General features: G+C 51.9%; 1 protein-coding gene across 5 annotated transcripts; it reads right to left on the bottom strand.

The window, feature by feature from the left end:
* Positions 1-854: 854 nt before the first annotated feature.
* arhgap17a (Rho GTPase activating protein 17a) lies at positions 855-24,241 on the bottom strand. 5 transcript variants are annotated; one of them, XM_042341016.1, is made up of 21 exons: positions 24,077-24,241; positions 16,152-16,191; positions 15,860-15,964; positions 15,123-15,199; positions 14,124-14,235; positions 13,826-13,902; positions 13,343-13,460; positions 12,493-12,561; positions 12,238-12,319; positions 11,279-11,406; positions 10,757-10,868; positions 10,349-10,430; positions 9,874-9,954; positions 9,540-9,653; positions 8,926-9,017; positions 8,575-8,710; positions 6,916-7,143; positions 5,865-6,007; positions 4,996-5,502; positions 4,396-4,420; positions 1,584-1,651 (listed from the first exon to the last, which is right to left on the bottom strand). In XM_042341016.1, the coding sequence occupies exons 1-21, from the start codon at positions 24,127-24,129 to the stop codon at positions 1,645-1,647; spliced, it is 2,388 nt and encodes a 795-aa protein (XP_042196950.1). In that variant the 5' UTR covers positions 24,130-24,241; the 3' UTR covers positions 1,584-1,644. The 5 variants fall into 5 exon arrangements, with proteins under 5 accessions (XP_042196949.1, XP_042196950.1, XP_042196951.1 ...); XM_042341017.1 differs by lacking the exon at positions 4,396-4,420 and adding an exon at positions 2,117-2,162 and having other exon boundaries at positions 1,588-1,651; XM_042341015.1 differs by lacking the exon at positions 4,396-4,420 and having other exon boundaries at positions 855-1,651.
* Positions 24,242-24,821: the final 580 nt, after the last annotated feature.

The following is a 24,821-nucleotide window of genomic DNA, read 5'->3' as shown; positions in this document are numbered from 1 at the left end:
TTTTAAGTCAGTCTCACTTGTGGAAACCCAGTACCTTGTTAACAAATATCCAGGCCACATACACAGCTGTTTGGGATGGAAATGCTTGTCCAGCCATAGGACCCATTGAGTGATGGAATGTGCCGGAAACTCCAGGCAGATACTCGCATCTTAGCAGGTGTGTGAGAAACACATCAATATAGAAAAAGGTGAAGTGGTGGATTTTGTGAGAAACGGGGTACAATTATTTCCTGAGCGAGTGGAGTGTCAGCCCTCCTCCCCCCCCACCCATCCCAGCGCTGTAACCCTCCCAACTCTTACCACATCCCAGCGCTGCAACCCCCCCAACTCTCCCCCACATCCCAGCTTTGAAATCCCCCCAACTCTCCCCCCCCATCCCAGCACTGTAACTCCCCAACTCTCCCCCCTGTGCTGCAACCCCCTCCAACTTTCTCCTCATCGCTGTAATCCCCCAACTCCTCCCTCCAGCGCTGTAAACCCCAACTCCCCACCCCCAGCACTGTAACCCCCTCCAGCTCCCCCTCCAGCGCTGTGACGCCTCCACCTCCCCGCACCACAGTAACCCACTGCCCACCTTGTTCCCTTTCTCTTTAGTGTGTGTAATATTTACACATTTGCAATTTTTCAGAAATCGTTTATAATTCAAAAGATTTTCGGACAAAGGAAAATTACAATTGCGGAGATTAATTACTGGGTGAAATGTAATAAAATCTGCCTCATATAAAATAACAAGAGCTGAGGCAAGAAAGGAAGTGCACTTGTGTTAAACCATCAAACAGCATCAACCCAAACTGAGTGCAGCCCGCGTTCACTTCACCAAACCCCACCCCCTCCCACCACCTCACTCTCCCTCCCCCCACCCTCACTCTCCCCTCCCGCCCCCCCTTCACTCTGCATTAAGGATAGAAACAAGGCCCGTAAATGACTGGCCTCCAGACATATGTCACGCCAACTCATGGGAACTCTCTTCCATTCGCTCTCGCTGCAGTTCCCGTGGGCTGGGTTGACGTCTCCCTGGTTACAGAGCGGTCTGCCCCCCATTACATGTTGCCGTGATTTAGACTCCAGTGTGTACAAACTGACCGTTTCAGTACCATTGTCCTGCAGCTGCAGAGCTGAACACAGGAATAATTAACTCGTAACACGGAGCTCGGCTCCCAGAGCACAACAATAACAAATAAAGAGAAATAAACACACAGGAAAGAGAACCACAGTGAGTTTCTCTGCAGAGGCAAGGTGACAGCTACACAAGGCACTTATAGAAGTGTGACCAGCCGAGAGAGAGAGACTGTTATCCCGCAGTCTGTGTGCAGTACACCTCACACCGCAGATCAACAGTGCAGGCAGAGCCTCACATGCAAAGTGAAGAGGTCAGTGGCATTGCCAAGCTCTCAGACAGTTCCCACCCAATGTCAACATCCAGGGCAACGGAACCAAGAAACTTGCTTTGGATTTGGTTTTGCATTTGGCGTTTCCGCAGTAGAGCAGCAGTGAGAAGCTGGGGTTCAGGTACAGACCACGCTGGAGGCTCTTCACAGAGCTGTGCTCTCCAAGCCGTTCTCCAGCTCCTGCGCTCCCAGGTCCTTGTCTGTCGTCGCCCCTGCAGAGCCCGAGCGATCAGAGTCCTGCTCCCGCTGCACGCTATCAGAACCTGCAGCAAAACACAAACAGCTCAATCAGGGAGAGGGAGACGTGTCCCCATTAAAAACATCCACCATCGCAACAAGGGCCAAGGTTCAGAGGTGAAACATCAGGAACGGATTCAGTGATGAGGCAACAAAACAGAACCAAAACCCACCAAAGCATGTAGCATAGTGGCCACCGGGATTCTTCACTTCACTGCCTCACCCCCACACCAGGAAACACCAGGAAAGGTGAGTCCCATAGAACATGCCGAGATGGGACATAAGTGGTGGTGTCAGCAGCTGTACATCAGCCACCGAATGGCCCGTGTGATAATGTGAAGGATTGAAACATGGATGTCAATATCACCTGAGATGTGAAACCCTGGTTAACTATTAGTACAAGTCAGTCAAGCAATGAGTCTAGTTAGTAAGCATGCGTTAACATTGCTCATTAGCAGGGTTAGTTAGCCAATCACTTGCCTAAGTCTTACCATAATTCCCCTTTCCTGCACAAACAGCCCCTGACTGGTCAGACATCTGTGGTTTTTGACAGAATAATTTACAATTAGAAAGTACAAACGTGCTGCAGGTCGGAGGCTGTAGTTGATGCACCAGGAAACATGGAGACGCATATCTAATACATGCGTATCCTGTGGATCACATTTGCTCAACACATCATGGTACAAATGCTTCCCAACATGCTACAGGCGTGTTCCCCACCTGCCAGCCCGGGCGGGGGAGTGGGGCTGTGACAGCGATGTGAGGTCAAGAATCCAGATCCTTTACCCTCACTGAGCAGCAGCAGCAAGTAAAACTACAGCATTTCTGAAGTTCGGCTTTTGCGGAAACACCTCAGTTCCCCATTTCTCCTCTGTGCTCTATCCTGGAGGCCAGCTCCATGCTGAGACCCAGAGTCTTCACACTGACCTGCTGGGACCTTTGGCCACAATGGTACGTGCATTAACCTTTTCCCATGAACTCTTGTGTCTGTAACCCAGTGCCACCCACAACACAGAGCTGCCCTGCGCTGGGAGCAAGAGCTCGAGTTGGTTGTGAACAGCAGCTGAGGCTTTAAGAAAGGGTTAATCAGCCTTTGAGAAAGTGACTGTAGAGCAGCCAGTGGCGGAGCTCAGATATATGGTTACACTGTGAGCCTGACTCACAAGTAACCCCTTCACGTGAGCCCACAACTCACTGCCTCTGTTCAATAGCTTCGTCAACAAATTGAACTGCAGGTAAAAGCTCTCATCCACTTCCTGGTGTGGCAGAAAACTGTGACCCGGGCAATCAAGAAGAAAATAAGTTGTCAAATTAACCCATCCTTTGGATTTGTTACACATGACATAATGGACCTCACTGGCTGGCTCTGGCACTGCACGTATAGGAGTGAATGGGACAAGTTTGGGCAGAACCATGTCACACAATGTACCTTGTGATGAGCTCGCAGGGTTAGGGTGTTACAGAGGCTGCAAACACTGGCAAGCTCACATGCCCGGAGCAAGCTGAAAGATGGCAGAGGTTCTGTGCGTGGTGAGAGGAGGAAGGCTCATTCCCCATTACAACATGCTCTAATGCTCCATGCAAATCCCCACATTAATTACAGAAATACACAAAGTGTTGTTTGTCTCAAGAACAATTGATTTCTGCGAGAAAATAATATCTGGGGATACAGAATATAGTTTCGGACACGACCTGTCAAGCGATTGCCAGGATGGTGGAAGGAGAACTAGATGAACCTTGGTCTTCTTTGGCCCAGAAAATTGTTATGTTCTTAACATTGCCACATGCGGTCAGCGGTGACCACAAGCCGACAGTGGGCAGGAAGCAGGAACAATGTTGGCTAAAGGAAACCTGGAGAAGCAGCTGGGATTTTAATATCCAAATTGTAAACAATCAGCAAAGGTTAAAGACTCCCTGAATGTGTCCCAACTGGTGAGACACCGACACCGAGAAGGATTCTGGCTTTTGGTGAAACAAATCATAGAATATTACAGCACAGAAGGAGCCCATTCGGCCCATCGTGCCTGTGTCGGCTATTTGGAAAAGCTGCCCAATCAGTCTCATGCCTCTGCTCTTTCCCCATACCCCTGCAAATTTTTCCTTTTCACGTTCCTATCTAATTCCCTTTTGAAAGTTGTTATTGAATCTATTTCAACCAGCCTTTCAGGTAGTGCATTCCAGACTGTAACAACTCTCTGCCTATGTAAAAAAGTCTCCTCATCAACCCTCTGGTTCCTTTGCCAGTTATCTTAAATCTCTGTGCCCTGGTTACTGACCCACCGGCCAGTGGAAACAGTTTTTCCCTATCTACTCATCAAAACCCCTCATAATTTTGAACTCCCTCTATTAAATCTCCCCTTTACCTTCTCTGCTCTAAGGAGAATAATCCCAGCTTCCCTAGTCTCCCCACATAACTAAAGTCCCTCATCCCTGGTACCATTCTGATAAATCTCCTCTGCAGCCTCTCCAAGGCCTTGACAAATGGGCAAATAATAATAATCCTTGCATTTGATACAGCGCTTTATTATATCTTCGAGATGTCTTAAAGAGCTTCACAGAATATACTGTAAAGTGAATTGACTGTATGTTGTGGGCAAAATCTCCTTGTGTGAATAGTTACCGTGACTCACTGGTGCGTTATGTTATGGTGCTGGTATGTTTCTAAGCTGCCACGCACAGATTCCTGCAAATGTCAGTCAGGCACCAATGTTTAGAACAACGAGGCAGTGCCTGAGCGTTACACAACAGAAAGGTTTGAAATGTCACCAACCTCAGTACAGAGTCAACACCCACACCTGTGAAGGTATGGGCAGGTACAACAATTAGTCATGCAATCCTCATTGAGGTAACATCAGAACCTACCTGTCATGCAATCATAATCCCAATTGTTTCAAAAGATTAAAACTAGATTGTATTTGTTGGTGTCTATTTACCCAATTGAGTATATAACAAGAGACAAATAATGTCTAGTTCATCCTGCCCAGGAATGGTTTCTACTTTTGCCCCAGGTGCTAATTGCAATGTCGATGCACAAAACAAAGGCTCAGTAAAGCTCCCCCTTCCCAGCTCCTCTGCAATTTCCACTGTCCACCACCTGGGGCAGCTCACCTCACCTCCACCTGTCCCCCACCCCACCCACCTCACCCCACCCACCTCAACCCCACCCCACCGCCTCACCCAACCACCTCACCCCCACCCACCCCAGCCCCCCTCACAGCACCCCCCCTCCTCCCACACTGGTGATCTAGCAGCTGGTCAATCACTGACCAGTGGGTTGAGAACAGACACGAGGGGCCATGCGGCCAGTTTATCTGCTGTAAATCTCTGTGATTCTAGAGCAATTTACACAGTTGTTGTGGGCTGTACTCACCGGTAACTATTTTTGATGCTGTAGCAGACGTGCCGGCCAGCAGGTGGTCTGTGGTGAGGGAGGGGGTGGGGGAGGGCAGAGCGGGCTGTGGTGGGGGACGGATAGTGGGGCGGATCCGTGGCTTGGGCGTGGGGCGAGGTCGCTGCAAGCTGCCAGTCGGGCTGGGCAGTGAGGGGTGGGCAGGTGGGTCCTGTACAAACTGGTAGCCAGAGCTGTGTGCTCCTATGGTGGGGATCCCGGGGGATGTGGGGATCCCGGGGGATGTGGGGGTGCCCGGAGGGCTGTGAGAGCCCTGCTCCCGCCCCTGAGCTGGGGGCTGGGGCGGGGGGTGACTGGGGGCGTGGATGGAGGTTTGATTGCTGGAATGTCTGCGTGGCTGTACGACGGGCTGTCCGGGACTCAGGCCCCCAGATTGCCCCCCAGGCTGAGGATTAGCTCCTTGTCCTGCTGGCTGGCCGGGGGGAGGGTTTGATGTCTTCGGAGGAGCTGGAGCAGGCTTTTTTGTGGCTAAAAGGAAAACAAAGTTAGTACGTTGCTCATTCAAGTGTTTCCCACGATAGTTTGCTTTCTTTTTGACCGCGCCTTTGGTCACCTTCCCCCCCCTCCCCCTGGCTTGGTCCCGGGATCCTAAACTGTAAAGCGCTCTGAGACGCCGCCCGGCGTAGAGGGCGCTGTATAAATCCAAGTTGTTGTTGTTGTTTGCTGTTGGCAGGTGGGAGCCGGGCACTGCACTGCACAGCCTGCAGGGGGAGCCACTCACATCTGTCCAGCAAATCACACCCTCGCCACCACCCACACCCCCCTACCATGCCCAACATTGGGGAAACCCCGTTCAATCAAACGGCAACACAGGAAGGCGCGAGGCTCACCTCTGCGGGTGACGTGTGGGCTGGGTCCTGTGCCCGTGCTAGGGGGGGCACCGAGCTGCCCGTGCCCGGTCCCCATGCCCAGCCCTGCGCTGGCGTTCCTCACTAGTGGTGGAGTGCTCCCAGCATCTTTGGACTTGGCTGAACTGCAGAGGGGAACGATCACTGTGATCAGTGGGAATCAGTTACCCTGATCACACTAGCATCACTCACCATCCCCAGCACTGGAGACACCCACTTGCACACCCACCCGCCACCGCCCGCCCACCTGCACCAGCCCCCGGACCCCCAGTACCCCCCCCCCGCCGCCCACAACCCCCCGCCGCCCACAACCCCCACCTTGTCTGGTTTAGAAACACAAACATTGATTCCCCGATTTTACCAACAACAAATCTGACTTCCTTCCAACATGGGAAGGTCTCCCTCAGGCCGAGGGCCGGTGTTGGCTGGTTAGTGATCACTGGGCAGGCGTTACAGTGACTGACAATAGTTAGACAGTAACTAGAACTTACTGTTGTCTACCTGAAGAATTTTCAAATCTAAAAACAGCTCCACTCCCTAAGCTCAAAGTCTCTCTTACTCAATCAATCCACATTCCTCCAGAAGTCAGGAAATCTGCTCCATCATCTCCTACATCAATGACATCAGCACCCACAGTGACTGGCTCCACACTGCAGGTTTGGCTAAGTAAAAGCAGGGATAATGGGGCACACTGCCTAGCGTTATAATGGGGCACACTGCCTAGCGTTATAATGGGGCACACTGCATAGCGTTATAATGGGGCACACTGCATAGCGTTATAATGGGGCACACTGCATAGCGTTATAATGGGGCACACTGCATAGCGTTATAATGGGGCACACTGCATAGCGTTATAATGGGGCACACTGGATAGCGTTATAATGGGGCACACTGCATAGCGTTATAATGGGGCACACTGCATAGTGTTATAATGAGGTTACACTGTACCAGGGCCGCACTGTATAAGGGGGCGCCATTGCTGCTCACGGTGAAACCTTCGGCACAGAACGTGCTCCAGCTGCTGGTTCCTTACCTGGGTTCAGTTGTTTCTTGTGGCTGCAGTTCTAAGGCACTGCCAGCAGGGGGCACACTGCAGGCCGCTGGGACAGGGTCAGGCTCGGAGCCCGGGAGTGAAGGGTCTGTTAGACTAAGAGCCTCCCCTGGCGGTGGGGGCGGGAGGACAGACGGGGACATGTGCTTCCTGCCCAGAGTGCTAATCCTGCGAGCATTCGGCGCCTGATCTGGAAGCTTTAGACTCAGGCTACAGAGAGAAGAGAAAGTGAGCACACAGCAAGCTGACACGCAATGAACCCCCCCCAGAGCAAGTGTACGGCAGCCGCCTGCCTCACTGGCACAGCTACAGCTTTCAGACGCCTCGTCGATCGTGATAAGGCGCTATATCAAACGCAAGGGTTATATTATTGTTATTTGTGTAGCACAACAGACAGTGAGCGTGCGCTTGTTACCTCCCGCCTGGATTACTCAAACACACTCCTCGCCGGTCTCCCCAGCTCCACTATCCAAAGGATCCGGCTCATTCCGAACTCTACCGTCCGCGTACTGATCCCGCACCGAACTCCACACCCACATCTCACCAGTTCCGGCTCAGGCGCCACTGGCTCCCCATCACCGAACGGATCGGCTTCAAGATCCTCACTCTCGAGTTCAAATCCCTTCACTCTCTGGCACCGCCCTACCTCTCCGACCTCTTCACTCCCCAATCCACTACCCGGTCAGCACCTCCGCTCGACTGGCACCGGCCTCTTGCTCGTCCCTCGCACCCTCCGCCCCTCGCACTCTCCGCCCCACCATCGGAGGTCACGCTTTCAGCCACTACACCCCCAAACTCGGGAACACTCCCTCAATCCCTCCGTCTTGCCCCCTCTCTCAAGTCATACCTGAAAACTTTCTTCTTCACCTTGCTTACGGCCACCTTCCCCCTCCCCCCGCCTTGGAGTCAGACTCCGCCACTGTTAAGCGCTCTGAGACGCTGCCCTGCAGGGAGGGCGCTATATAAGTGCAAACTGTTGTTCTTGTTCAGCACGAGCTGGGAGTACAAGTGAACTCAGGCGGCCTGGGGACTGATTGCTTTGACTCAAGACACTAACGAGACAAGTGTAAATGTAGCAACAGACTCTGCACAATACATAGTTAAGCAACATGTAAAGGCTGCAAATGAGAGAGAGCCGGTTACTGAAAGGATCATCTGGTCTGAGCATCAGTAAGCAGAGTTGGACAAAGCTTGTATTCAATGTGCTTTGCAGCACTTCAATTGCAAAGACCTAGAATGTAACGAGGAGCGTTAGCCCAGCCGTGGCCACACACACGCACACCCCTCAGCTCTCAGCCTCCTCACACCCCTAACCCTAACCCAGGCACCTGCTCAGTGACCTCACTGGCCATCCTCATGCCGAAGGAAGTGTTGGGGGACGAAGAGGAAAGAGAGCAGTAACAGCCTGCGGTGCACCGCATGTGTGTGTATCTACTCAGTCCCGTTTAGTGAGTGAGGGGCAGGGGGTTGGGGGTGGGGGCCTGAGCTCACACACGGTTTGCTCACATTGTTTACTGGCCGCCCTGCTGACAGATTGTCCTCATTGGCCTGTGTTTGAGGAAGCCGCCTTTGCCACCCTTGCTTCTCAGTGATGGGAACACAACATCGGACAGTAAAACAAGATGGCGGTGGAGAACATACCCGTCTTTCTTTCCAGGATCCTCAGCAGCCGGCAGGCTGACCGGCCTCTTCCTCTCCAACGTGCCGCTCTCACACTCGCTGTTTAGAGAGGCCGGAGCCATGGGGCTGAACATCCCCGACTTGTTGAAATCGATTTCTGTGTAAATAGCAACGCTCGGGTGAGAACCACCAACACAGCCATTGACTACACTGTGTGCACAGTCATCAGCCAGCACAGAATACAGCGGTTCACCTGACAAGTGATCCAGCCAAGACTACATCAGAGAGAGAGAATCTCACACACACACACAGAATCATAGGGAAAGAGAGAATATCTCTCTTTCTCGCACAGACACACACACACACATTTACCATCTGGGAAGAACCAGTCAGCATGGTGCAGGATGGGCTCGATCACAGTCACTGCTTGTACAGAGGTGGCGGCCGTCATGTCTGACATCGTTCTGAGAGTGAGAAACAACAAGTTTACATTTACACAGCGCCTTTCACATCAGGAGGACGTCCCAAGGCCCTGGACAGTCAACGATTTGGACCTGAGCAGGGGGTTGGGATCAGGAGGGTGGAGGGTGACCAAAGGCATGGTCGAAGAGGACGGTCTGGAGACATGCCTTGTCGGAGGAAAGGGAGGGAGCGAGGTGAAGGGCCTGTGGGATGGAATTTCAAAGGTTGGGGGCAGAGAGGCTGAAGGCTCGACTGCCAATATTGGGGTGGACCGGGCAGAGGATGTGGAGCATGTTGAGCAGAGGAAATGGACAGGTTAATATGGAGTCAGCAGGTTACGGAGGTAGGAAGGGCCAAGGCCCTGGAGGGCGTTGGAGAGGACGAGGATTTTCAACGCTATTTTCTGCGGAATGGCGAGCCAGGTGATGGTGGGGTGATAGAATCATGGAGCCTGGTGCGGGAGATGATACACGATGATCTGCAGCTTGTGGAGAGAAGAGATGGAAAGGCCGACAATAATTTACCCCTCGCTTTTCGCCCACAGGAGGTTGGGCCCCAACACGATGGCGATGTTAGTGGGAGTCATCTTGTTGATATCTCTGTTCTGGGCCAGTTTTGCCAGGAACTTTATAAGATAGCTGTTCACCAAGGAGGAACAATATAGGTTACATTTTGTGAACAACCTCCTTCTTGCCTGCACTCTTTTTGTTTGCGTGTGAGTGAATGCGTGTGTGTGTGTGTGTGCGCACACGCGAGTGTGGTGTGTGAATGTACGGGTGACGAGTGTGCAACTGAGCGTGCGAGTGTAAGTATGATCGAGTGTGTGTGTCTCTTTCGCTGTGTGGGAAGGACACACACCTCAGGTTGGTGTGGTTGGGTTGGGGCAGTTTGTTGCAGACTGTCCAAAGCGCCTGCAGCTTCCTCTCCGGGTCTGAGAGCCTGGAGCACAGAGCGACTCTGTTAGTGTGTGCTCCAACTTGGAGATGTGACCCATAGACACTCCACCCCCCCCAAAAAAAAACCTCCGTACACACTCCCTCCCACCCACTGCACACACATACCCACAGCCCCCGCAAACTCCCCCCTCCCCCACCGTACACTCTTCCCCCAGTCACCGAACACATACACCCCCCACTGCACACACTCCCCCCACAACCCCTGAAAACTCCCACCCAACCGTACACGCTCCACCCCACCGTACACACTCTCCTCCCCCTCCACCCTCGTAGACACTCCCCGTCCACCCCCGTACACACTCCCCCTCCACCCCTGCACACCCCCCCCCCCCCACCATCCCCATACACAGAGGTGGGGAGCGAGCCCCAGTGATTACCCTGCAGCGTGAATCCACTCCTCGTACAGCTGATATGTCATCAGTGGCTCCGGCAGTTCCCGCAGGTAGGATTTCAAGGCTCCTGGACACAGGGAGAAGCTGTGAGCACATGAGGATCCCACCCACCGGGTGCCCTCCAGCCCACACACCCACCCTGCCCCAGCCAGGCAGACAGGGAGAGCAGCACTGCAGCAACCAGGGGTGGTGGGGGGAAACAGCCACAGCTGAAGGGAACGGCAGGGAGATGGGAAGTGAAGTATCCTGCCTCAGCATTGATTCAAATGGACCCGACGGCAGAGTAACTGTATTTATTCAGCAGGAAGGGAGGGGAGGGCGGGAGTGAGGGGGGAGGAGGTGGAGAAGGTCTGTGGGATGGAGAGACTAACAGCAAACAACTAACAAACATACCTGCCACAGCGTGTGGATCAGAATAAAACTCCTCGAGCTGTGAGGTGGAACAGTCTAACGCGGCTTTCAGCTTCTTCAGCTTCGAGGCTCCAGCGGCGATTCTGAACAGCCCCTGTCACAGCAACAGCTCGTCACACTCGCACCAACCCCCACCCCAACGCGCGTGCACCCACCCCCTCCCCAACACGCGCGCACCAACCCCCTCACCAACACGCGCTCCAAACCCCCCACCCCCCAAAAAAACACACACACACCCCAAACCATGTCCAAATCCCTGACTGTCCAGTGCCTTGGGATGTCCTCCTGACGTGAAAGGCGCCATGCAAATGTCATGTGTTGTTGGTGGGTGGGAGGGGGGCGGGGGGCGAAGGTTCTGTGTGGATATACAATGGGAGAGCTGCATATGCACTATCGAGTGGGGTGGGGGGGGGGGGGGAGGTAACGATTGAGAACGCTGGCCAGATCCTGTGGCGTGAGGCTGTGTGGAGTGAGGGACATGTTACTGGTTGAGGAGCTTCTCACCTCTTCCTTCATCCCTGTCTCCAGCAGCATCATTACACAGGCCTCCAGGGGCAGTGCAATTTCGCGCCCGCTCCGTTGTAAATGCTCCTCCAGCGCTGTGCCAAAGGCCGGCTTCTCTGTCCACGTTTCTGCACACAGTACAGCATTTATACACACAATATATACAAATTACTGCATTTATCCTCACTCTTGTGTTCAAATCCATTCACTCCCTGGCACCTCCCTACTTCCCTCTCCGACCTCCTCACTCCCCAATCCACCACCTGGTCAGTGCCTCCGCTCGACAGGGACTGGCCTCTTTCTGGTCCCTCGCACCCTCCGCTCCACCATCAGAGGTCGTGCTTTCAGCCACTAAATCCCAAAACTCTGGAACACTCTCCCTCAATCCCTCCACTTGGCCCCCTCTGTCCCCTCTTTCAAGTCTCATCTGAAAACTTCCTTCTTCGACCATGCTTACAGCCACCTCCCCGCTACACCTCCCCCCTGGCTCGGAGTCAGGCTCCACCACTGTTAAGCGCTCTGAGACGCGACTCTGTATGAAGGGCACTATATAAGTGCAAGTTGTTACTTATACACACACACACAATATACACAGGTTACAGCATTTATACACCAGCTCATTCAAACAATAAAAAAAATCCAAACTGAATTGATTTCCTGAGTTTCTATTTTAATGCACAATTGAAATGTTAATTGAATTCTTCGAGCAAATTATTAATCCAGCAGAACAGCGCACAGTCTCATCACTGAGCTGCCTTGGTTAATCTGTGAGAGACCCACATCAATACAGAGTCAGAGAGAATTAGCGAGAGGTGCTCAGCGGGAAAGGACAGGTAGAAAAGGACTTGTCCAGAGTTAATAGATGTAAATTAATAAAAAAAAGAAGGGAGGTAAAGAGCACAGGCTGCTGCCGGAGGCTGGCGTGCAGGCGGGAGCGAGTGAGCGAGCGGGTACTGTACCTTGCTGTGTGTGGATGGTAGGGAGGACTCTCTCTAACACTGCTAATGATTTTCTATGGTAATCAGCTTGTGCTTCTAATAACTGAGAACAGAACCCACAGCGTCAAGAGAAACATCCATCACTTCACAGCGTACAACAGCGGCAACCTTGTGGCTACCAAATACATCCTCACAACTGTCAGCAACAGCTCTGCGTACAGAGAGGTAAAAGGAGCCATGACTACCAGAGAGTCTGTAACAATGTAGAACACTCACCGTTACATAATAGTTGGCATAATCACCTTCCTTAGACGTGAAATTATACATGTCGGAAGCTAACTGGTCCTGTATGGAGAGAGACTTCATTATCTGAATGCCACAAAGCAAATAACACAGCCTCCTGGACTGAAAACACGTTCACTTTACTGCCACTCAAGGCGTTTCCATTTCACATCTGAAATAAATTTGCCCACAAAGTACAATCAATTCACTTTACAGTATATTCTGTGAAACACTTTGGTACGTCTCAAAGACGTGATATGGAGCTATATCAAATGTGAGGATTATTATTATTATTATTATAAATATCTTGTGTCCTGAAAATGGTTTCCCACCCGACCTCACCCCATCGCAGTCAGTCACACCGCACACTGGGAGATAACTGGACAAAACAGTACTTAGAAAGATCTAGACCTAATATTCATACAAGCACAGAAGTTACTAAATCTCTCTTGCACTCTACCCTGCCCCATAATAATAATAATAATCCTTGCATTTGATATTACGCTTTATCACATCATTGAGACATCTCAAAGCGCTTCACAGAATATACTGTGAAATGGAGTGACTGGGTATTTTGTAGGTGAAACGCCCATATGAAGATAATTACTATATTATAATAATATTGACCCCAAAGCTATGAAGTGAGAGAAGACAGGTCTCCCTAATTTTACCTCCTGTTCAAAACGAGTTTGGGAGTTTCACCACATCAAAGCACTGTAAATGAGCTGACCGCCAGACCCTGGTGATCAAAGGGGTGAACACGGCTCCATATACATCCATTAGACATCCTGGTTCCCATCAGGTACAATCCCACACTGACCTCGGTCTCAGGCTACACACACACCTTGCACTGCTCCACCTTGTTCCCAGCTTCTTCCATCTCCTCCCGCAGCGAGTCCACCTTGGCCGCCACAGCTTGGATATTTGCTCCCGAAAATGACGTTTTTTGCATTTGATAGTGTCTGTAATCAACCCGAGTCCATCAGCCAGACAGTCACCCCCACCCCCTGAGCCCCCAAACCACGCCCAGACAGTCAACCCCACCCCCCGAGCCCCCAAACCCGCCCAGACAGTCACCCACACCCCCCGAGCTCCCAACCCCCGTTCAGACAATCAGCCCCACCCCCAGAGCCCCCAACCCCCGCCCAGACAGTCACTCACCCCCCCCGAGCTCCCAACCCCGCTCAGACAATCAGCCCACCCCCTGAGCACCCCAAACCCGCCCAGACAGTCACCCCCACCCCCCGAGCTCCCAACTCTCGCTCAGACAATCAGTCCCACCCCCTGAGCCCCCAACCCCCCACCCCACACACAGCCACACTTTTACCTTATTTTGGCCGAGTCCCAGTCCAGGACTAGTCTCGCCAGCTGCTTCCTTTGCTTCTGAATGTTGGGAATATCAACCTGTAATAGTGTAGCACACACATGCGTGTTAGCAATCAGTATAGCACACACGTGCATGTTAGCAATCAGTGTAGCACACACGTGCATGTTAGCAATCAGTGTAGCACACACGTGCGTGTTAGCAATCAGTGTGGCACACACATGCGTGTTAGCAATCAGTGTGGCACACACATGCGTGTTAACAATCAATGCAGGCGAGGGACCCGCTGCTGGTCACTCACCTCCACTAGCGAGGAAAACGGGTCAAGGACGTCCTTCTCGATCTGGACTTCGTGCTGGGCGAGCTCCCAGGCCAGCTTACTTTCAGCCTCGCTGCAGATTTCCAGCAACTTCCTGCAAACAAAGTGTCCACTGTTAACCTGACTGTCATTCAGTTAATTCCAGCTTCTCTTTGCCAGCACTAATATCAGAACTTACCAACACTGAACCAGGCAACATTGGCAATGGTTTTACCATCTGCAAACAGAAGAGGACTATACCCATTATTGGAGACTTATCTCCATTACTGTAGCATCTGACTACCTGGTGGTAGAAGGTGAACTAGATGGACCTCAGTCTTGTTTCGTCTAGCAATCCCGCTGTCCCTATACAATTATGAAACACACCAAAAATTATATAGCACTGCAGTGTGTGTGTGTATGGGGTGGGGGGGGGCGCGAGTGAAGGTTGGAGCCTGATTGGTTGAGTGGTGGGAGGGGGCAGGAGTGTGGGGCAGGAGGAGGGCAGTCATTGCAGAGAGGATCCTTTCCCGAAGCGGCCAACATGATTCAGGACCTGCAGAAAAACTGGTCATCATGAGCAATGCAGAAATCCTTACCAGTACCAATGAACATAGGAACATAGAAACAGGAGTTGCCCATTCAGCCCCTCGAGCCTGTTCTGCATTCTATATGATCATGGCTGATCTGCACCTCAAGTCCAATTACCCGCTCTGGCCCCATTTCCCTTGATACCCTGACCTAACAAACATCTATCCACCTCAGTCTCAAAAACTTGAATGGATTCATTCATAATTCACAGCCCTTTGGAGGAGAGTGTTCCAGCTTTCCCACACGAGGAACATGAACCTCTCTTTCAGGCTGTGTCATCTGCTAGCAATGACCTTCTCTACTCTCCTTGTTCTGTGCTCTTTCTCAACCAAAGCAAGAGAAGGTGAAGCTCTCGGTCTCCAAACCACCTGTTCTGATAAGACTGCAATATCCTGACACAGCAACACTTACCCAATAAGTGAGTCATCCCCCATAGATGTGAATCCTTCCTGCATGCACTGGGACAGGCCCATCAGAGGTATTTTTTTCTGTTGAGATAAAAGGAACCATTATAGAGGGTGAATGTGCTGATCCAAGCCAAGGTGCAAAGTGTTTGTTTATGTGAGTGGATTCTGGAAGATGGTTGCTGTGTTCGGCAGCTCTGTACGAGGAGAGTCACAGTCAGTCACTGTATTGACTTGGTGACAAGGACTGCAAAGCCAAATGTACCACTGGTGCTCAGGATATCAACGCTCTATGGGTCTCCAGCCCGAAGCCTCCGTCAAGAGGTCACTGGAAGCTTCACTTCACTGATGAGAAACAGTCAGAGCTAGAGACCAAATCATGTAGGAGCAGCCATTGTGTACAGGGCACAGGGACCACTGAGTAACTGTGCAAGCGTCACTGGGTATCCAGCACATGGTGAGGAGACCTCATTACAGCTGCAGGAGGAGGACTCATCACTGTGTGACTGTGCAAAGTGTTCTGTATGAGGGCACTATACAAATGGAAGTAGTAGTTGTTTATTCCAGAGATGGCCACCACTTCCCTCATTCCCTCGCCATGCAATGTGTTCATTGAATGCAAGTTCAATATAAAGCCTCAAGGCAGATACTAAACATGAGCTCTCTCTGAATTCAGCACTACATGTTTAGTAAAGTCTACCCGTCAGTTTCTCTCGTATATGAAAGTAAGACAGATTTACACACATGACGTTTTTCCACCTCTGTGCCTTGAGGCACCTGCAAACAAGTGAGCAGCCTCTTGTGGGTGTTGTGGGAGACCACTCGGATGGTGTCTATGCGCTTCTCAATCTGAGCAAATACAAAACAAACAGAGATACTCAGGTCAGATTTCAGCCAGTCACTGGCAACTAAACCATTTCCCCCACTTCCTCAGCCACAGCCCAGCCCCCCACTGCCCCCGCCCAATCCCCCAACACCAATAAAGCCCCCCACCCCTGCCTCAGTAAGCCCTGCCCCAGTGCCTCCTCCGATTTACCTGTAGCAGGTCATCACTCAGCACTTCAGTTTTCTCGGCCCTGAAACACAAAGCAATAGTGGTCAGTACAGATAGGCGAACAGTAACAGGGCTGAACTACACACAGCCTCACACTGATGGTCACTGCCGTGGAGCACAGGGAGGGAGGTCATTCCAGGGAGATGGGGTACAGGAGCCGAGAGCTGCCTCCAATGTTGGGTTGGGAGTGAGGAACATACAACGCCTGCCCAAGCCAGTGAGATCAGGATCATCTTCACTTTCATTTTTAGCCACAGCTAAAGTGAAAGTGGAACCAGCAGATAAATAACTTTTGGGAGACCTCAGAGCTCTTTTAAGAGTCCAAACAGACCAGAGTATGAACAACAACAACCCTCACATTTGATACAGCACCTTTTCCACTTGGCAGACGTATAGTGGCGGGGTATTTGTGGGTAAAATACTGGAGAGGGGAGTGCAACGGACAGAGTCTGGCTCTCTGGACTGACAACTCCTGAAGGTGGGAATGTTTGGTTGGGAGCTGGCCAGGCCGCCTCGTGCAGAAGGAAGGAAACAGGAATCAGAGGTTCCAGGCCACTGTTCCCTATTCCCAGCCATTCATATGTTTCCTCTGCCTTTATTGCCTTCAATAATGGAAGTCCCTTTGCCCACTCCAGCACGTATCCCTGGGAAAGGGTGGGTGCTCTGGCCTGTGACTGAGCTCAGTGATCAGGAGTCAGCCAGGAGACAATACTGTGCTGGTCATGAACAAGAGAGATGGAGAGCAAAGGTGGAAGGGAAGATGACCGAAGGCACAGTCAAAGAGGAAGGTCTTGAAACCAGCCCTGAAGGAGTTAAGGAAGGGGGTGAAGCAGAGGGGATCCGGGATGGAGTTCCAGAAGGTAGTGGCAGAAACACTGAAGGCCCAACTGCCGATGGGGGAGTGGGCAGGGAGGGGGACATGGAGCAGTGCAAGAGGAGGGAGTAGGCGGGTTGATATGGTATTAATAGGTCGCAGAGGTAGGGTGGAGCAACAGGAATGATAGGCGTGATATGGCCCGAACTTTGGAACATGTAGGTGAGAGCAGTGGTCCTTCCCAACCCTGTATATTTATTTGTTTCCATGCGATAAACCGTATAACTAGAAGGTTTTGTAATAGTTGTTATCTGACGGGAGACTCACACCTGCCCTAGTTACTGTGTTCAGCAACTGCTGCAAACATCAGCAAAGCCTGACGGTATAGATGATGATAGAATTAGATCTGATGTCTCGTACTTTCAGCATTAGATGAAAAGTATCAAAAAAAAATGTGGTCGCTCAATTCATGACTGTTTGTGGGACACTGCTGTGCGCAATTCGCTGCTGAGTTTTGGCCACAAAATATACAGTGAATTCACTTTGCAGTTCCTCCGCCTCGCCCCCTCCCTTGTCTCCTTCAAGACCCATCTCAAGCGCCTCCTCTTTGATTGTGGTTTCGATCACTCCACTTCCCCACTTGCCCTCCACCCTCCCCAATCCCAACCGCCAGCTCGGGTCTGAAACACCGACTGTCTAGCGCCTTGGGACGTCCTCCCGTCATGAAAGACGCTGGTCAAACGTAATTTTGTTGTTGTATATTCCGTGAAGCGCTTTGAGGCGTCTGGAAGACGTGATAAGTGGCTACATCAAAATGCAAAGATTATTTTATGCAAGGAAAGCACTTTATAAGCACTTCACTCCCTCGGCCACATTCTTCTAAAAGGAACGCAAAAAAAAGGAATTCAGTTATTTGTGTTTTATAATAATAATAATAATCCTTGCATTTCAGGTGTCAGGTAACCAAGGGGTTATTATTACAATTGCCTCCAGGGTCACTAACGTGCTCAATCATTGCCACAACATGTGAGCCTGCCTCATGTCAAACATACCGGTGATAAGCAGCGCCTTGGGATGTCCTCCCAACGTGAAAGCACATTCTGCAGTAAATGCAATTTGTTGTTATGTTACCCAGCAGAGCACGCAGCAGCAGCTTATTTGGGATTCATCACAACCTCAGAGGCCTGCTTCCAGCTCCAGTGATAATAATAATAATAATACTTTCATTTGATACAGCGTCTTTCATGTTTGGTAGGATGTCTCAAAGCATTTCACAAGAATTTACTGTAACGTGTAGAGAGTGTATTTTGTAAGCAAGTAAGCAAGTTGTGTTCAGCAATGTCTCATAAACAGCTGTGACGTGAATGATCTGTTCTATTTGGGGGATTGTTGGCCAGGACACTGAGAGAGAGAAACTCCCTTCTCTTTTTCAATAGTGCCACAGGATCTTTAAGGTCCGCCTGAACAGGCAGACGGGACCTCAACAACAACAAGATTACATTTGTATAGCGCCTTTCACGTCGGGAGGACGTCTCAAGGCGCTGCACAGTGAACAGCATTTCAGAGCAGTCGGGGGGGGAGAAGGGAAGGGAGGGGAAGGGGGGTGACCGATGGCATGGTCGAAGAGGAGGGTTTTGAGGCGGGACTTGAAGGAGGCTAAGGACAGGGCGAGGTGGAGTGATTGGGGGATGGAATTCCAGAGGTTGGGGGCAGAGTGGCTGAAGGCTCTCCCGCCAATGGTGGATTGGGGGATGCGGAGCAGGCCAGAGCTGGCTGAGTGGAGGGAGTGGGCAGGTTGGTAGGGGTTAGGAGGTCACAGATGTGGGGTGAGTCTATTGGAGGGCTTTGTAGGTGAGGACCAGGATCTTGAACTGGATCCTCTGGAGGACAGAGAGCCAATGGAGTCGGGCGAGAATGCGGGAGATCGGATCACGGGCTTCAGAGTTCTGGATTATCTGCAGCCTGTGGAGGGAGAAGTTGGGAAGGCCGACAAGTAGGGCTGGAGGTGATGAAGGCGTGAACAAGAGTTTCAGCGGCCTGAGGGGTGAAGTAGTTAGGGAGGTGAGGGAAGGTAGAGCGGATCATGGCTTGGATGTGGGGAAGAAGACAGTTGAGGGTCAAACAAGCCATTTAACATCTCATCCGAAGAACAGCACCTCTGAAGATGCAACACACCCCAGCGCTGCATTGGAGCATCTAGACTGAGTTCAAAGTAATCATGTGGGGTTTGAACCCGGAACCTTCTGACTCAGAGGCAGGAGTACTCCTGACTGAGTCAGGCTGACACCTCAGCAGTGCTGAACGGAGAAAGTACAGTGATGTACGTACTCAGTCTTTCTGTTTGACAGAGTTGCTGAAGTAATGTCCCTTCCTGAGGAAACATCAGCACAAAGGCTACAGGACCTCACACACCTAACCTCTGACTCAAGACATAAAACCAAAACAAACAAACTTCACTCAGTGCAGTTACCATTTAGCTAAGGGAGTCACTGAGACAAATGTCTGTCTGCTTAGCTTTGGCTGCATACATCTGCTTGGAAACCAATCTGTTTCCTGTCAGATTCAGAGAAGTGGCTTCATTCAGCCAACTTCCACATCACTGCTGACCCCGAGAGCATCCAACCACCTCCACCACCAGCCTCACTTTGCCTCTTAAACGTGGAAGGGGGCACCAAGCTGCATATAGGCAGCCCATGGGCACAACATACTGTGTGGAGGAGAGACAAACTAATACACATTACTTCAAAAGACGTCCTTGTGACAATGCAACCCAACAGTATTGAATTTATCTCTAGCAACAACTCCAGCTAAGCCAGAACTATCCCATACAAGACAAGGGAGCGTCGCCAGCCCTCACAGATCTATATTGAGAGGCTTAAGCCCTCGACTGCCTGTGACACACTAGCTGCTCCTTCGCTATTAAGTCACATCCAGCGGTTAACAGATAATAATGCTAATAATGCTGGCATGTGATAAGGCACGTTAATCATGTTGAAGCATCACTTCCTAACTCCTTGTGGGACTTGCTGTGTACAAACTGGCAACTGTGTTGTTCTGTACACACAGTCACTACATTCTGTCACTGCATCCTGCGAAGCGTTTTTAGATATCACGATAATGAGATAAGGCTGTATATCAAACACTAGGATTATTATTCAGACCCCTGTTTCCTGTATCCCTACACAATACAATGATAATAATAATAATCCTTGCATTTGATAAAGCGCTTTTCACGTCTTCTAGACATCTCAAAGCGCTTCACAGTGTATACCATAAAGTGAATTAACTGTATATTTGTGGTCAAAACACGGCAGCCACAAATAGTCACAAGCAAAACAGAAAGCACACAGCAGTGTTCCACAAACAGTCGTGGATTGAGTAAGCAAATTATTATTGTTTTTTAAAAAATATGGAACGCTTCACAAATTTGCATGTCATGATGAACATGAATCTGGTTTCACCGAGTCTGCAGTAGGTTGATAATGAGATAAGAGAAGCGAGACCCTAAACAAGAAGGAACAGAGCTGCACTGCGATTGATATTTTACTGACATGGAACTGATTCTGACAGCACTGCTTCCTCTTACACTGCCCTGTATGACAGGCTTGACAGAGCTGCCCTGGTTTAAGGAATAAACCCACTGAAAAAAGCTTTCAAGATGATTAACTGGTCTGCTGAGCAGGGCAAGCCAGACTGCCCCATGTAACTCAGGCTTCCCTTTTCTATTCAGGTCAAGACATAGAATCATAGAATATTACAGCACAGGAGCCGTTCCGCCCATCGTGCCTGTGCTGGCTCTTTGGAAGAGCTACCCAATCAGACTCACTTCTCTATTCTTTCCCCATGCCCTTGAAAATGTTTCCTTTCCAAGTACCTATCCAATTCCCTTTTAAAAGTTGTTACTGAATCTGTTTCCCCCAGCCTTTTAGACAGTCCATTCTAGACTGTATCAACTCTCTGTAAAAAAAATTCTCCTCATCTCCCCTCTGGTTCTTTTGCCAACTATCTTGGATCTATGTGCCCTGGTTAGTTTCCACCCGCCAGTGGAAACAGTTTCTCCTTATCTACTCTATCAAACTCCCTCATAATTTTGAACACCTTTATTAAGCCTCACAAGTCTAAGGAGAACAATCCCAGCTTCCCTAGTCTCTCCGCATAACTAAAGTCCCTCATCCCTGGTATCGTTCTGCTAAATCTCCTCTGCACCCTCTCCAAGGCCTTGATATCCTTCCTAAGGTGTGGTGCCCAGAATTGGACACAATACTCCAGCTGAGGCCAAACCAGCGACTTATAAAGGTTTAGCAGATCTTTCTTGTTTTGCACTCTAAACCTCTATTTGTAAAGCCAAGGATCTCAAATGCTTTACTATTATTTACTATTCTTATCCTCTATCAACCTGTCCTGCCACCTCCAAAGACCTGTGTATGTTATGTAAACCCCCAGGTCGCTCTGCTCCTGAGCCGCCTTTAAACTTGTACCATTTATTGTATATTGTCTCTCCTCATTCTTCTTTCCAAAATGCATCACCTCACACTTTTCTGCATTAAATTCCATCTGCCATGTGTCTGTGTATGTCCTCCTGCAGTCTGCGACCATTCTCCAATAAACAATCTCATTCAACCATGAGCGGAAACTAGCCCTAACCCTCTACACACAACTCACATTCCCTCATCCACTCCAATTTTGGAAGGGGCTTCTCCTGTCTGTTTGCTCTCTTAGAGTGGGCAGAGAGCTCCTCACAGAACATCTGGAAATACTTTCAGATTGTGTCACTAAACACAAGAGGTAGGTCATTGCTGCTTCACAGCAATCACAGGAGGGGATGTCCCAAACCTGTCCCCCTCTTTGTACAAGACCCTGGGGATATTACACCTTGTTCACCTTCAAATCCCACTGACCCATCCCAAAGATGACAGGAGGTCACAAGACACAGGGATGTCACTGGAAGAACTAAGGCAGGTTTTTTTTCACAAAAAATGTTTTTCATATAGAGGGTTATTAGAGTTGGATCAGTATATCACAAGTGACTGTGGAGATGGACTTCATAACATTCACAATTCAACTAGGTCAGCGTTTTAAGAGGAAAAGCATTTCAATTAGGTCAGCGATGCCACCAGTTTCTGGAGCCCAATAACAAGTCCACAACAAGCAACAAACCACCTGCCACATACCCTCACCCCGAAAAGCAAGTCAGTCTGGCATGCAGTGACAAGAGGAAGCATCCTTCATACTCGGGTGTGAAACCTGCCCCGGCTTGTGCAGACAGTTACTGAGCGCAGCACAGAAACACATCACAAACCACTCAGCTCTGCCATGTCCTTCTCTACAGGCGCCTCGCACCATTACTGTGACACAGACATCAACAACAACAACTTGCATTTATACAGCGTCCCCTCAAACGCGCAGGGTAGCGTCCCAGAGCGCTCGACAGTGGCGAAGCCCGTTGCTGAGCTGGGGGGGGGGGGGGGAGTTGACCGTAGGCGCGGTCGAAGAGCAAGGTTTTCAGGCGTGTGATCTGAAGATGGGAAAGGGAGGGGGCAAGGCAGAGGGATAGAGGGAGAGGGTTCCAGAGTTTGGGGGTGAATGATTAAGGTGGTTAGGTCCTGCTGCGGGGGCCCAGGTTTCAGGTTGACTACAAAGGCTGGAGGAACAGCTGCGGCAAACAGGATCACATAGCGATGGCATGAGCCAACACGCCGATGGGAAACGTTGGGTAATCTTTAACAATATTGCTGCACACAGTGTACACCCCGAGTGAGTGAGGGCTTGTGGTGCTGTCTGGTCTGTTGTGGTGCGGTCTATCCCCCAGCGCCTTCGCCGCCTCCTCCCTCTCCTCCTTCAAGGCCGGTCTCAAGACCTTTCTCCTCGACCGCGCCTCTCAACTCTCTACCCCCTCCTCGCTCCCTGCCTCCCCCCCCCCTCTCACCCTGACCATTTCCCCCCACACCCCCCCCACACCCCCCCACTGCTCGGGTCCAGGACCCAACTGTCCAGGCGCCTTGGGACGTCCTCCCGACGTGAAAGGCGCTCTAGAAATGCAATCACGTTGTTGGTGTTGGTGTTGTTGTTGTTGTTGTTGAGAGTGGCCATGAGACCCACCGCATCGGCTGCGAAAAGATGACAGCGCGGATTTTCCTTCCAACTTTCCAACGTATCTTTTTAAGTGTAACGCGAGAGAAAGGGCCACACAGTAAAAACTACGGTCAACGAAGAATGTCGAAGAGTTTGCGTCGGGATAACAGTGTCACCGCACAGCCGCACAGCCCGAGAGCCGCACAGCCCGAGAGCCGCACAGCCACTCACACACAGAGAGAGAGAGAGAGAGAGGGGGAGAGAGAGAGAGAGAGAGAGGGGGTTTCGTCCCTCCGCTGTGGGACTGGTGACGGGAGGAATAAGGAACAGCTCCGGGTGTATCGGCCCTATTTGTTCTCACTGACCCGGAGCCGCCGCCCGACACAGCGGCCGCTTTACCCGAGAGAGGGGGACCCCCGACCCCCGGGACCCCCCGACCCCCCCGGACCCCCGTCACAACCGCGGCCCCAGGTTACCGCTTCAGACAAAGAGAGAGGTTCCGGGAGGCGATGTCGCCCACTCCCCCCCCCATCCCGGGGGCACAGCGCCCCCCCACCCCCCCCCCCATCCCGGGGGCACAGCGCCCCCCCCACCCCATCCCGGGGGCACAGCGCCCCCCCACCCCATCCCGGGGGGCACAGCGCCCCCCACCCACTCCCCCCCATCCCGGGGGGCACAGCGCCCCCCCACCCACTCCCCCCCATCCCGGGGGCACAGCGCCCCCCCACACCATCCGGGCACAGCGCCCCCCACCCCATCCCGGGGCACAGCGCCCACCCACTCCCCCCCATCCCGGGGGGCACAGCGCCCCCCCACCCCCCCACCATCCCGGGGGCACAGCGCCCCCCCACCCCATCCCGGGGGCACAGCGCCCCCCCACCCCATCCCGGGGGCACAGCGCCCCCCCCCATCCCGGGGCACAGCGCCCCCCCACCCCCCACCATCCGGGGGCACAGCGCCCACACCCACTCCCCCATCCCGGGGGCACAGCGCCCCTCCCCTCCCCCCCGCCGGCTCCCACCTGCCCACGGTCTGACTGGCCAACTGCTTCATCCGATTGAACTGTTTCTTCATGGCGGCCTCTGGTTCCTTCCCTCAGCCCCGACCTCAGGCGCGGACAGGCGTCAGCAACATAGTGTGTGTGTGTGTGTGTGTGTCGGCCTCTCTCTCTCTCTCTCTCCTCTCGGCGGCGCTCCCCTCACTCCCCCTCCTCCTCACTCCCCTCCCCCTCACTCCCCCCTCCCCCTCACTCCCCTCCCCCTCACTCCCCCTCCCCCTCACTCCCCCCTCCTCCCTCACTCCCCTCCCCTCACTCCCCTCACTCCTCCCTCACTCCCCTCCCCCTCACTCCCCCCTCCTCCCTCACTCCCCCCCCTCACTCCCCTCCTCCCTCACTCCCCTAGCGCCCCCTCACTCCCCCTCGCACGTGCCTCCCTCACTCCCCCTCCCCCTCCCTCACTCCCCCCTCCTCCCTCACTCCCCTCCCAGCGGATACTGTGTAACAGCCCCGGATACACTGTAACCAGCGCCGACACTTTGTAACCCCCTCCTCCCTCCCTCCCCGACTGATACACTGTACCCGCTGCCCCCCCCCCCCCTCCCGGCGGGTTCTCTCTCTCTCTCTCCTCTCTCTCTCTCTCTCTTTCAGTCTCAATCTTCTTTATTCTTCAATCAAATACGTTATATTTTAAAATAAAATCCCCCCCTCTCTCTCTCTCTCTCCTTCTCTCACTCTCCTTCCCTCACTCTCCCCTCCTCTCTCTCTC

The sequence above is a fragment of the Callorhinchus milii genome, unplaced genomic scaffold (genome assembly GCF_018977255.1).
Source record: "Callorhinchus milii isolate IMCB2004 unplaced genomic scaffold, IMCB_Cmil_1.0 Scaffold16, whole genome shotgun sequence".
In the NCBI taxonomy this organism is placed as follows: domain Eukaryota; kingdom Metazoa; phylum Chordata; class Chondrichthyes; order Chimaeriformes; family Callorhinchidae; genus Callorhinchus; species Callorhinchus milii.
This window is presented reverse-complemented; position numbering and strand designations above follow the sequence as displayed.

Excerpts from the sequence above, each read along its gene's own strand:
- arhgap17a (XM_042341014.1), bottom strand. The coding sequence starts at position 24,129 with ATGAAGAAACAGTTCAATCGGATGAAGCAGTTGGCCAGTCAGACCGTG. Across the intron at positions 13,461-13,825 it reads TGGGACTCGGCCAAAATAAG|ACACTATCAAATGCAAAAAA; the intron begins GTAAAAGTGTGG and ends GGTTGATTACAG. Across the intron at positions 8,711-8,925 it reads TGACTGGTTCTTCCCAGATG|AAATCGATTTCAACAAGTCG; the intron begins GTAAATGTGTGT and ends CTATTTACACAG.